At 43.2% G+C, this 13,664-nt stretch overlaps 2 protein-coding genes across 2 annotated transcripts in view; one reads left to right on the top strand and one right to left on the bottom strand.

Annotated features, from left to right (window-relative positions):
• The window catches only part of CD36 (CD36 molecule (CD36 blood group)), an 83,402-nt gene that overhangs the window by 49,825 nt on the left and 19,913 nt on the right, over positions 1-13,664 (bottom strand). The window lies entirely within an intron of this gene.
• LOC140128469 (uncharacterized) lies at positions 5,374-11,983 on the top strand. The gene is made up of 2 exons (XM_072150175.1): positions 5,374-5,608; positions 5,788-11,983. Exon 2 carries the CDS (start codon positions 6,185-6,187, stop codon positions 11,981-11,983), a length of 5,799 nt encoding a protein of 1,932 aa, XP_072006276.1. The 5' UTR covers positions 5,374-5,608; positions 5,788-6,184.

Genomic DNA, 13,664 nt, shown 5'->3' with positions numbered 1-13,664 from the left:
AGACAACAGTGACTCAAATCGCCACCCGTTACAACCAAGGTAGGCAGAAGAGCATCTCTGAACGCACAGTACGTCGAACTTTGAGGCAGATGGGCTAAAGCAGCAGAAGACCACACCAGGTGCCACTCCTTTTAGCTAAGAACAGGAAACTGAGGCTACAATTTGCACAAGCTCATCGAAATTGGACAGTAGAAGATTGGAAAAATGTTGCCTGGTCTGATGAGTCTCGATTTCTGCTGCCACATTCGGATGGTAGGGTCAGAATTTGGCGTCAACAACATGAAAGCATGGATCCATCCTGCCTTGTATCAACGGTTCAGGCTGGTGGTGGTGGTGTCATGGTGTGGGGAATATTTTCTTGGCACTCTTTGGGCCCCTTGGTAACAATTGAGCATCGTTGCAACGCCACAGCCTACCTGAGTATTGTTGCTGACCCTGTCCATCCCTTTATGACCACAATGTACCCAACATCTGATGGCTACTTTCAGCAGGATAATGCGCCATGTCATAAAGCTGGAATCATCTCAGACTGGTTTCTTGAACATGACAATGAGTTCACTGTACTCAAATGGCCTCCACAGTCACCAGATCTCAATCCAATAGAGCATCTTTGGGATGTGGTGGAACGGGAGATTCGCATCATGGATGTGCAGCCGACAAATCTGCGGCAACTGTGTGATGCCATCATGTCAATATGGACCAAAATCTCTGAGGAATGCTTCCAGCACCTTGTTGAATCTATGCCACGAAGAATTGAGGCAGTTCTGAAGGCAAAAGGGGGTCCAACCCGTTACTAGTATGGTGTACCTAATAAAGTGGCCGGTGAGTGTATTGTGCAGCACATTGTGCAGCATAATATGTATATAACAGTGCACCTCTTCCAGAGTACACAGCTGAGCCCACAGCACAAATTAGAAATGTTAGGGGAGGTGACATGAAAAGGCAAAATCTAGAGATCACTCATCTGCACTTCTGGCTGTCTACTTCCTGCATGTGGTCTGCAGCTACTTGGCCCAGGGATTAGAAGACTGCCATAGGTGTGTATGATGCATAAATGTTTGCAATGGCGTAACAACCGCCGTAGTAGCAGTTGCTACGGGACCCGTGAGGTTAAGGGGCCCGGGGATGCACGGACTCCATGTGTCCCCGTAGTGTCAGTGCCTGCCGGATCGTGCCCCCGGGCCCCTACCTTTGTGTCCACTTCTTAACCCGCCCCCTCCGTGAGCCGCCCGCCCCCTGCACAGGAGAATGCTCGCGTCCCCCCAGCACAGGTGAACACCCGTCCATCCCCCTGCATGCTGGCACCCGTCCGACTAAGCAAACCCCTCCACCCCGGCAGCCGAACAAGCACCCGCCCAAACAACACTCAGCGCTGCCAAACAAGCAGCTGCCAACTCCCCCAATACTCCGCGGCTCCCCCCCCCCCTCCGCGGCTGAACAAGCAAAGGCCCCGCCTCCCCCAATATTCCGCGCAACAGCGCTTTCAATGCCCCCCCAATGCCGCCCTCAACCCCCCGCCCCCCCACACGTTTATGTGAATGCAGCCTAAATATGTATATATTTTGGGGGGGGAGGGGGACCCCACGTAGAAATCTGCTATGGGGCCCAGCTTCTCCAAGTTACGCCCCTGAATGTTTGGATGTGTAAATGTGATATTTACAGTATATGCTGTATGTGTGTACATTATGCGTAAATGCTGTATATGTATATGTGATGTATAGACAAAACACGAAAAACCACTGGCAAAATTGTTGGAGTAAAGAGTTGTCACTGGTGTGATTTTGGTGGCCTGCATCCAAAAGCTAAGGAAACCTCAAATATATGAAAATGTGAGACCAGGGAGTACTTCTAATCAGGACAATGCGGCTATTGAAACCAGGTATGTAAATATTAAAATGTATTCAATAACTTCACATGTCCACAAAAGCAGAAAGGTGCACAAAGGATATGTACCATACCTATTTACCTATACCCATAGGTCATATATTAAAACATTTAGAATGGTGATGTGCATCTCGATGTTGTATGGCGGTGTATATGGTCAATGTTTTCCTTTCCAACTCGGTCTTCTTCGTGAGGAAATCAAGAGTTCCTGATTGTAGCATGATTTTATATAGACTATGGGAGTATCCTGTGAAACTGCTTTGTTAGTAAAAACATGTATATTTAAACTAAACGATATAAATAATGTACACATGGCCCGATAATCATAAACCCCTTGAGGAAACCTGAGTGAAGTTGGTCCCCCACCCCTCCCCCCACTTTGTTCAAATCTCACAATATTGGTTTGTGCTGGATTGTGCAGAAGAAATTTTTGTTTGTGCCGCTATGGTTTTTAAGATATTAATAAAAGTTTCCAGAGATCATAAGAGGTCAACTAGTCCCCCCCCCCCCCACATTACCCAAATCAAACAAAACGTTTGTTCTAGTTTGTTCTGCTCAAATTTTTGTTTGTGTTACTTTTTTTTTTGGAAGATATGAACTAAATTGTAGTTCAAAAGGTCAGCCAGCTCCCCCCATTAACCGAATCAAACAAAACTGGTGTCAAACATTTGAGCAGCAAAAGTGTATTGATCATTTTTATCAATGGTCATCAGAGTTCATTCCTTCCAAAGTACAATGGGGCTTATTTACTATGGGTCCGCGGCCGCATTTTTGTCAAGTTTCCCAACTTTTCTGGGAGAGCGCCGGTGATTGTGCCGCATGTGATCAGATTTTGGCGCATCAGCGCAGGCTTTCATAAGACAGAAATCGGGGGGCGGGCCGTCCGATGATCCGACAGATTCGGACAAGCGGAAGGATTTAACTTTGAACATTCACAAGATCAAGCACTTACATGCATCGGGAAGAAGAAGGTGAACTCTGTTGGACCTGAGCGGGGAAGCAACTCATGCAGGATATCACAGGTGCGCGATCATAGTGAATCGTGGCAGCTGTGCATTGGAGTCGGGGAACGCACCTCAGGGATCGCGCAGGGACAGGTAAGTAAATCGGCCCCAATGTGTTTTCTAGGTGCCCCTGTTGATCAAACCAGAGAAGTGTCCTTAAAAACCTTAAAAACAATAGCAGCACAAACGAAACTTTTTGCTGGACAAACCAGCACAGACATTTGACACCAGTTTTGTTTGATTCGGTTAATGTGGGGGAGCTGTCTGCCCTTTTGAACTTTATAAATTAGTTCATATCTTCAAAACAAAAGCAGCACAAACAAAAATTTGAGCAGCACAAACCAGCACAAATGTAGCAGAATGGCTTGACACCAGTTTAGTTTGATTCGGGTAACGTGCGGGTGGGGGGGGGGTTGACCTCTGATGACCTCTGAAAACTTTTATTAATACAATACAATATACAATATATCACTCCCTTAGTGAAGCAACTCATATGGCTTTTGGTTTTATATTTTTCCTGATATAATGATGGCCCAAATGTTTTTATTATTGGTTTTTCTTTGCATTTTCTTAAAAATTAGTACAGGCAGTCCCCTACATAAGAACACCTGAATTACAGACAACCCCTAGTTAAACATACCTCTGTATGTTGGTAATTTACTATACTTTACCCTAAGGCTACAATAAACAGCTATAACAGTTATCAAAGTAGTATGAAATTAAGATTTATTGTTAATCCTGGTTCTTATGACAACCCAATATTCTTAAAATCCAATTGTCACAGAGACCAAAAAAATTGAGCTACAATTATAAAATATACAGTTCCAACTTACATATAAATTCAACTTAAAGGGAACCTGTCACCAGGAGACCCATTTTTAGCTCTCCCCCAGTCCCCACAGAGCATAGTACATACACTGCCAAAGTGTTTTTGTATTAAAAATTGGTTTTACAGAAAAAAAGATGTTATATTGTACCTTTCATTAGCATCTGCTGTGTGACTAGGCAGTTGCCTTTTGGGAGGGGCTGGAAAGGAGCAGTTCCCCCCCACCCTTGGGAAACATGTGACCTTTTCAAATATATGAATAACTCCCCTCACTCAGGATTGGCTGTAGAGGAGCAGGGGGCGTCGCTAAGCCAAGTGATGGGTGTTTTTTTATATTTGAAAAGGTCACATGGAGAAGCTGTTCCCCAAGGGTGGGGGGGGGCTGCTCCTTTCCAGTCCCTCCCATTTGGCAACTGCCTAGTCACACAGCAGATGCTAATGAAAGGTACAATATAACATATATTTTTTTCTGTAAAACCAATTTTTAATACAAAAACACTTTGGCGGTGTATGTACTATGCTCTGTGGGGACTGGGGTAGTGCTAAAAATGGGTCTCCTGGTGACAGGTTCCCTTTAAGAACAAACCTACAGAACTTATTGTGTACGTAACCCGGGGACTGCCTGTATTGCAGTTCTGGTTTGTGGTCTGAGCTGTGGCCTTCTGCCACTGTTTGCCTTATAGCTGCTTATTCCCTGCTAATTCCCTGCTTATAATGATACTCCTATTGTCCACCACATCTTGCTACATTACTGCTGCTACCAATCATTAATTGGTAGCAAGGGTGTAACTGCAGAGGTAGCAGCCATAGCAGCTGCTATGGGGCCCGTGGTGTCAGGAGGTCCCAACAACTGACCTGAAACACTAAAGAATGGAGGATGTGCACCATTATATACATATTATACTGCACATCATCAAGCTCAGATAACAAATATCGGGGCAGAGGCAGGGGAAAGCAGAACATTTGAACTAGGAATGTCTCATCTCTAATTCCGGCCATCTGTGTAAGTGTATAGATGTATATATCAGTACATAAATGTGAGGGCAAGTGTATAAATGGGTATGTGTGTGTAAGAGTGTATAAATGAGTGTGTACAAGTGTGTATATTTCTTAAAGGGGAAGGAGGCCCCATTTAGAAGTCTGCTATGGGGCCCTGCCTCTCCTATATACGCCCCTTATTGGCATGTAAATAAGAAGAGATCACAGGATCATAGCAGTATAATTGAATATTTAACAGGTAAGCAATTTATTTCAGGTTATATGGCAGCTTTCTTGCATAGAAGCCTTGTTAAATGCCCCCTTTGAAACTTCTGTAATAAATAGTATATTTAACACTTAAAATATTTTACATATTCTCCCACTCCAACCCCTTCCCACTGCTCCTTCCTCAGGTTACATTCCTTTCTATTTACCCCTTCCCTCAATAGCCACCTACCTATAATCCCATTACCCAACCTGGCTTCCCATAAGTACAAATTGGAAAGAGAGTAATGATACTACGTAATTTGACATAATTGTATATTGCTCTATTTTGTTTTGTAAAATATGAGAAATCTGAAACGGTACCTTTGTTCTGCCCTTCAATGAGGGCATAAGGTGGAAAGCATTGTTGACCACATTATGATCATTATAATGTTTAATTTTTTGGTTAGTACGCCGCCTAGTGGCTGTCAGCTGTTATTGTTATTAGTTGTAAAACATGTAATTGTCTAATGCTTATGTCATTGTCATGTGACCTATGACTTAATGCAATCTTATTGGTAGTAGGTGAAATGCATTGTGGGAGCTTCCACCATTTTGAGACTGTACTTTGGGGAGATCAGACACTCTCCATCTTAGTCATTCTACCCGCCATATATTTTCTCCTTTTTATTCCTTGTGAACAGCATAGCTGGTAAGAGGTGTAAAATAATGTTATAGTCTATGAACTCAGTTACTGTTAATGAACTGTAATGCTTTGTAAGTAGACTGGCTAGCATACATTATGTTATATACATGTAAATGTATTCCTACTGTTCTTGCAGGATTATAGATCTGTACTTTATTCTGATTACTTATATGTGCTTGTTTCAGTTTTACCATTAAACAGACATCTGAATATCCAAATCCTCACTGTTCAGTTGTCAACCTGTTGGAGCAATAAAGTTGGACTACATAACCACAACAGTCTGGCTTATTGGAAGACAGGAAGGTTTATGCTGTATGTCAGAGTATACACAGCTGTGACGTATATGAAGACAGAACAGTAAAACAGCTTTGCTAAAGCAAGTGGTGGAATTGCCGAAGAAAATATGTTCTGACTACACAGAGGTGCAGTTCGTCTACGTAGAGTTCTACATACAGACACCAACGCGACCTCTAAACTGTCACATGTGAGAGAAGCAAGCAAGTTACAGTACGTCTACCCAGAAGACTGAAACTACGCCATCGCAGACCTGCCTGCGTAGAACAGTCTCCAAACAGTCCCAGGATGTCACAGAGAGGATCAGCTTCATTAAAGACACGATCCGAAGCAAGTGGCTCAAATAAGTCATCTATCAAAAATGCTGCCGCCATTGCCCGCGCAAAAGCAGAGGCGGCAAAAGCGAGAGTAGCCTTTGCTGAACAGGAGATGCAATTAAAGCAAAAACAAGCAGCTCTAGAAGCAGATAGAGCACGTGAGAAAGCAGCTCTAGAAGCAGAGAGAGCACGTGAGAAAGCACACTTGGATGCGGCCTTGGAGAAGCTTGCCACAGAAAAAGAAGCAGCGGCAGCCCTAGCTGAAGCGGAATCTCTGGAAGCAGCAGAGTACCCTGAGAGTGAGAGACGCGGCAGTGTGCTTGACCAAGAATTTGAGCACCCGGATAGAGCAGAGCGGACCTCAGAGTATGTACATCAGCACTTCAAAGAGAACAACAGCATGGATCCACAACATTGTAAGCAAGAGGTCACTGAGCAAAGAATCCAGAATTCCACCCAGAAGAAAGCAACGTCCTCAAAGCCTGAATGGTATTACCCTGACTGGCCTCCAGAAGGAACTCCTGACAGGTACGATAACACACCATACACCTATCGCAAGACACCAAACCGTTCCAGTGCCGAGCAAGCTACAGTGGACTTTGCTAAGTTCTTCACTCGGCATGAACTAGTTGCCAAAGGACTTATAAAGTTCAGTGATCGCGCTGAGAACTATAGAGCTTGGCGATCCTCATTTCAGAACTTAGCGAGAGACTTAGACTTATCCAGCAGCGAGGAGCTAGATCTTCTTGTCAAATGGCTCGGTGATGATTCTGCTGAGCATGCCAAAAGGATCAGAGACATCAATGTGAACTATCCAGATATAGGTCTTAGGATGGTTTGGGAGAGAATGGACGAACGCTATGGGTCTCCAGAAGCTATAGAGAATGCTTTATTTAAAAGAATAGACGACTTTCCCAAAATAGCTGGTAAAGGCTACCATAAACTCATAGATTTAGCCGACCTATTATTGGAGCTTCTGGTTGCCAAAATAGAAAATGACTTACCAGGTCTTGCTTATCTTGATACTGCTCGAGGCGTCAATCCTATAGTTCAAAAGCTCCCTAACAACTTGCAGGAGATGTGGATGAGACATGGCTCCTGGTACAAACATACCCATAATGTACAATTCCCTCCCTTTAAGGTATTTGTGGACTTTATTACACAGCAATCTAAAATTAGGAATGATCCCAGTTTTAATTTTATGCTGTCAGGTGGGGCTTCCATTGGTGCAACATCTCATAAGACACCAGTGGTAGTCCACAAAACTAACATTTCTTCTACAGGTTCTTCTTACAGGAAATCCAACTTTGAACAAGCAGACGACAAGGTCAAAGAACCGAACAAACTGTGTCCCCTGCACAGAAAGCCACATCCTCTACTGAAATGCAGGGCCTTTAGGGAGAAGCCTTTGGAGGATCGCAAAGCCTTTCTCAAGGAACACAGGATCTGCTTTAAATGCTGTTCTTCAGTGTCACACTTCGCAAAGGATTGTAAGGTTGGTGTTAAGTGCACAGAATGCAACAGCACAGGACATAACACAGCTTTACACCCTGAGCCACCATCAGGCACTTTATCACAGATCCATGAGCATAGCGGGGAGCTGGAAATCCTGGACACAGACACCCCTGCGGTTACCTCACAATGTATGGAAGTCTGCAAAGGGATCGCAGGGGGCAAATCCTGTTCAAAAATATGCCTGGTCAGAGTCTACCCAGTGGGCCACAAGAACAAAGCCATTAAAGCCTATGCGATCTTAGATGATCAAAGTAATAGGTCTTTAGCCAGGTCATGCCTCTTTGACACCTTAGATATTAAGGGACCTTGCTCTCCTTACTCTTTAAAGACTTGTGCAGGTACTATTGAAACAGCGGGGAGGAAGGCTACTGGCTTGCAAATTGAGTCCATAGATGGTTATACGTGTTTGTCCCTACCTACCATACTGGAATGTAACCAAATCCCAGATAATAGGTCAGAAATACCCACGCCAGATGTGGCAGCCCAGCACTCTCATTTGAAACGTTTGGCTCACGTGATACCTAAGCTTGACCCTGAGGCTCAGATAGTCTTGCTCCTGGGGAGAGATATCTTACGAGTCCACAAAGCCAGAGCTCAGATTAACGGTCCTCACAGTGCTCCTTATGCACAAAAGCTCGACCTAGGCTGGGTCATTATAGGAGATGTTTGTCTAAATGGAATGCACAAACCTATCTCCATCAATTGTATGCACACCAACATTTTAGAAAGTGGACGTCCATCTATTTTCCAAAAATGCCAGAATAAATTCCTCATAAAGGAACTAACTTACAGCACTCCCTTAACTTGTACATCTGCAGGCCTGCCTTGTGACAACCATTCTTTTGAGCATGACCAAGACCACTTAGGTTGCACAGTTTTTCACAGAGAAAAAAATGACCAGCAGATGGCGCTGTCCTTTGAAGACAGACTCTTCTTAGACATAATGAAACAGGAAATAACTAAAGATGAGTCAAACAACTGGATTGCACCTCTACCCTTCAAACTCCAGCGGCAACCTTTACCCAATAATAGAGAATTAGCTTATAGACGGTTTGTCTCTCTTATGCACAACCTGGAAAAGAAACCAGAGATGAGAGACCAGTTCTTCACCTTAATGGAAAAGATATTTGAGAATAAACATGCAGAGATAGCTCCCACCCTGAAGGATTCTGAAGAATGCTGGTACTTACCCATCTTCGGGGTATATCACCCTAAGAAACCAGGTCAAATCAGGGTGGTATTTGACTCTAGTGCCAAATATAACGGTGTCTCATTAAATGATGTTTTATTGTCTGGTCCGGACCTCAATAACAGACTCTTAGGGGTTCTTCTTCGCTTCCGCAAAGACTCTGTTGCATTCACGGCAGACATTCAGCAAATGTTCTACTGTTTCCTTGTTAAAAAAGAACACAGAAATTTTTTACGATTCTTTTGGTACAAAGACAATGACCCCTCTAAAGGTATCACAGAGTATCGGATGAAGGTGCATGTCTTTGGCAACAGCCCTTCCCCTGCTGTCGCCATTTATGGTCTCAGACAGTCTGCCCAAGAAGGTGAACAGAAGTATGGGTCAGATATTAGGCTCTTTATTGAGAAAGACTTCTATGTGGACGACTGCTTGAAGTCAATGCCCACAGATGAATCAGCAATCAGTCTCCTTAGTAGAACTCAAAAAATGCTCGCTTCTTCTAACTTAAGGTTGCATAAAATAGCTTCCAATAGTCAAAAGTTATTGGAAGCGTTTCCTACACAAGACCACACAAATGACTTGAAGGACTTAGATTTAGGTACAGATTTCCTCCCTATGCAACGCAGCCTTGGTCTCCTTTGGGATTTAAAGTCTGATACCTTCACCTTCCAAATCAGCGGAGAAGAAAAGCCCTTCACTCGCAGAGGTGTCTTGTCAACTATAAGCAGTTTGTATGACCCACTAGGTTTTGTAGCTCCTATCCTCATACAGGGGAAAGCGATATTACGAGATTTAACTCGTGAGACATCTGACTGGGACGACCCACTGCCCATTGAAAAGTCAGAGCTGTGGTTGAAGTGGAAAAGTTCACTAAAGTTCTTAGCTACCCTTCATGTTGCACGCCCTTACGCTCCTGTGCCATCTACAGATGTTAAAGTGCAGAAACTGTGTGTCTTCAGCGATGCTTCTGTTAAAGCAATTGCCGCAGTGGCTTACCTAAAGACTGTGGATAACCTAGGAAAATGCCATATTGGGTTTGTCATGGGTAAAGCAAAGCTAGCACCACTCCCTGAACTTACAATTCCCAGGCTAGAACTCTGTGCCGCTGTACTGGCAGTCGAACTAGCGGAGCTCATTGCTACTGAAATGAACATCAAGATTGAAGATGTTGAGTTCTACACTGACAGCAAAGTAGTCCTGGGGTACATTTGCAACGAGAGTAGGCGTTTCTATGTTTACGTCAGCAACAGAGTACTGAGAATACGGAGGTCTACCTCTCCAAAACAATGGCATTTTGTACCCACAGATCACAACCCTGCTGACCAAGCAACCAGGCCAGTTGCAGCTAATTGTCTCGAAGACACAATATGGTTCACCGGTCCAACCTTCTTGTATGATTCCAGGCACAGTTCTACCACTCTTGACATGTATGAGCTAGTGGATGCAGACGCTGATGCAGAAATCCGTCCTCAGGTATCTACTCTACATACAATAACTTCAGAAAGTCACTTAAAGAGCGATCGTTTCAAGAAATTTTCGACTTGGAAGTCACTTGTCCGAGCCATCACCTGTTTAGTACATATAGCTCATTCTTACAAGTCTACTGCATCAAAGATTAAAGACAGCTGTAAGGGATGGCATCACTGTACTCATGCCTACTCAGTCTCCAATTTAGAGCAGTCAAAGCATGCAATCCTTCGTTTGGTACAACAAGAGACCTATGTAAAAGAAATTGAAAACATTGCTAAACATAAAAATATCTCTAATGACAGCCCCTTATGGAAACTGGACCCATTTATGGACAACGATGGATTGTTGAGAGTGGGGGGTAGACTTAAGGAAGCCAGTTTAGACTTTGCAGAGAAACACCCTATAATAATTCCGGCTCATCACCATATTGCCACATTGCTTGTGCAACATTTTCATGATCAAACAAAACATCAAGGACAATTACTTACCGAAGGAGCTCTTCGAGTCGCTGGGATATGGATAGTTGGAGCCAAGAGATGTGTGAGCAAGGTTATCTTTAACTGTGTCATTTGTCGTAAGCTCCGTGGTATGTTTCAGACTCAAAAGATGGCCAATCTCCCGATTGACAGACTCAGCATGGTTCCTCCATTTACTAATGTTGGCCTTGATGTCTTCGGTCCCTGGACAATATCTACTCGACGTACCAGAAAGAATGAATTAAACTGCAAACGGTGGGCAGTACTTTTCACCTGCATGTCTATTAGAGCTATTCACATTGAGGTAATCGAATCAATGGACACTTCTAGCTTTATAAACGCCCTCAGGCGCTTCATTGCCATCAGAGGACCAGTGAAGCACATACGCTCTGACCGAGGATCAAACTTTGTAGGAGCCGTCAGAACACTAAACATTCCTTGCAATCTTGACACTCTTAGGGTTGAAAGGTACTTGAGTGAACAAGGATGCACATGGACCTTCAATCCGCCACACTCTTCACACATGGGAGGAGTGTGGGAAAGAATGATAGGCCTAGCAAGAAGAATCTTGGACTCTATTCTCACTCAGGTGGGCTCTACAAGGCTTACTCATGAGAGCTTAACAACCTTTCTGGCAGAAGTTTCAGCCATCATAAATGCCAGACCCTTGACTGCAATTTTGAGTGATCCGAATGATCCATCTCTTCTCACTCCAACCAAGCTGCTTACGCAGAAGACTACAACACCTAGCGCTCCTATGGGAGAATTCAATTCTAAAGACATGTACCGATGCCAATGGAAGCAAGTACAAAGTCTTGCAAACACCTTCTGGGACAGATGGAGAAAGCAGTACCTCCCTATTCTGCAACCTAGAAGAAAGTGGCAAACCACCAAACCCAATCTCAAGCTGGGAGATGTTGTACTCATGAAGGATTCTCAGTTACCCAGAAATGAGTGGTCTGTGGGCCTTGTCACCAGAACTATACCAAGTGAAGATGGTAGTGTTCGTAAGGCAGAAGTCAAAGTATGGAGAAAAGATGGAACCAAAATATTCCTCAGACCAGTGGGTGAACTGACATTTTTGTTCTCATCTGAAGACTCTAGTGGTGACATCCAATGATGTCAAGCGGGGAGTGTTCTGCCCTTCAATGAGGGCATAAGGTGGAAAGCATTGTTGACCACATTATGATCATTATAATGTTTAATTTTTTGGTTAGTACGCCGCCTAGTGGCTGTCAGCTGTTATTGTTATTAGTTGTAAAACATGTAATTGTCTAATGCTTATGTCATTGTCATGTGACCTATGACTTAATGCAATCTTATTGGTAGTAGGTGAAATGCATTGTGGGAGCTTCCACCATTTTGAGACTGTACTTTGGGGAGATCAGACACTCTCCATCTTAGTCATTCTACCCGCCATATATTTTCTCCTTTTTATTCCTTGTGAACAGCATAGCTGGTAAGAGGTGTAAAATAATGTTATAGTCTATGAACTCAGTTACTGTTAATGAACTGTAATGCTTTGTAAGTAGACTGGCTAGCATACATTATGTTATATACATGTAAATGTATTCCTACTGTTCTTGCAGGATTATAGATCTGTACTTTATTCTGATTACTTATATGTGCTTGTTTCAGTTTTACCATTAAACAGACATCTGAATATCCAAATCCTCACTGTTCAGTTGTCAACCTGTTGGAGCAATAAAGTTGGACTACATAACCACAACAGTCTGGCTTATTGGAAGACAGGAAGGTTTATGCTGTATGTCAGAGTATACACAGCTGTGACGTATATGAAGACAGAACAACCTTTATTGCTTAAAGCTTATAACTAAATAAAAAATTATTAAATTAAAAAAATATATTTTACATATCAATTTTTAGAAACTACTACAGCTGTTCTACTTACGCTATATAGCTTTTTATGATATATTACATTCTGTGTGTAATATTGCAAGTACTGGTACTACAGGATGTTTTACCGTTTTCAACCACAAGATGGAAGCCTACTTGCGTTTTACAACCCACCCATAGTGACTTTATGACTTTTATTATCTAAGGAAGTATTGCCTATGGGACTGATAACATATTGTAAGAAATGCGTTAGGTTTAGAGACATATTGCATGTATCATACTCTTTAGCTAGCAATAAATTATTAATATTTGTTTTTTAAGAATACTCTGAGTGTAATACGGAATATACACTCACCGGCCACTTTATTAGGTACACCATGCTAGTAAGGGGTTGGACCCCCTTTTGCCTTCAGAACTGCCTCAATTCTTCGTGGCATAGATTCAACAAGGTGCCGGAAGCATTCCTCAGAGATTTTGGTCCATATTGACATGATGGCATCACACAGTTGCCGCAGATTTGTCGGCTGCACATCCATGATGCGAATCTCCCGTTCCACCACATCCCAAAGATGCTCTATTGGATTGAGATCTGGTGACTGTGGAGGCCATTTGAGTACAGTAAACTCATTGTCATGTTCAAGAAACCAGTCTGAGATGATTCCAGCTTTATGACATGGCGCATTATCGTGCTGAAAGTAGCCATCAGATGTTGGGTACATTGTGGTCATAAAGGGATGGACATGGTCAGCAACAATACTCAGGTAGGCTGTGGCGTTGCAACGATGGATGGATCCATGCTTTCATGTTGTTGACGCCAAATTCTGACCCTACCATCCGAATGTCTCAGCAGAAATCGAGACTCATCAGACCAGGCAACGTTTTTCCAATTTTCTGCTGTCCAATTTCGATGAGCTTGTGCAAATTGTAGCCTCAGTTTCCTGTTC

The sequence above is a fragment of the Engystomops pustulosus genome, chromosome 4 (genome assembly GCF_040894005.1).
Source record: "Engystomops pustulosus chromosome 4, aEngPut4.maternal, whole genome shotgun sequence".
Lineage (NCBI taxonomy): Eukaryota > Metazoa > Chordata > Amphibia > Anura > Leptodactylidae > Engystomops > Engystomops pustulosus.
The sequence above is the reverse complement of the archived record's forward strand: the minus strand, read 5'-3'. Positions and strand labels throughout refer to the sequence as shown.

Excerpts from the sequence above, each read along its gene's own strand:
- LOC140128469 (XM_072150175.1), top strand. The coding sequence starts at position 6,185 with ATGTCACAGAGAGGATCAGCTTCATTAAAGACACGATCCGAAGCAAGT.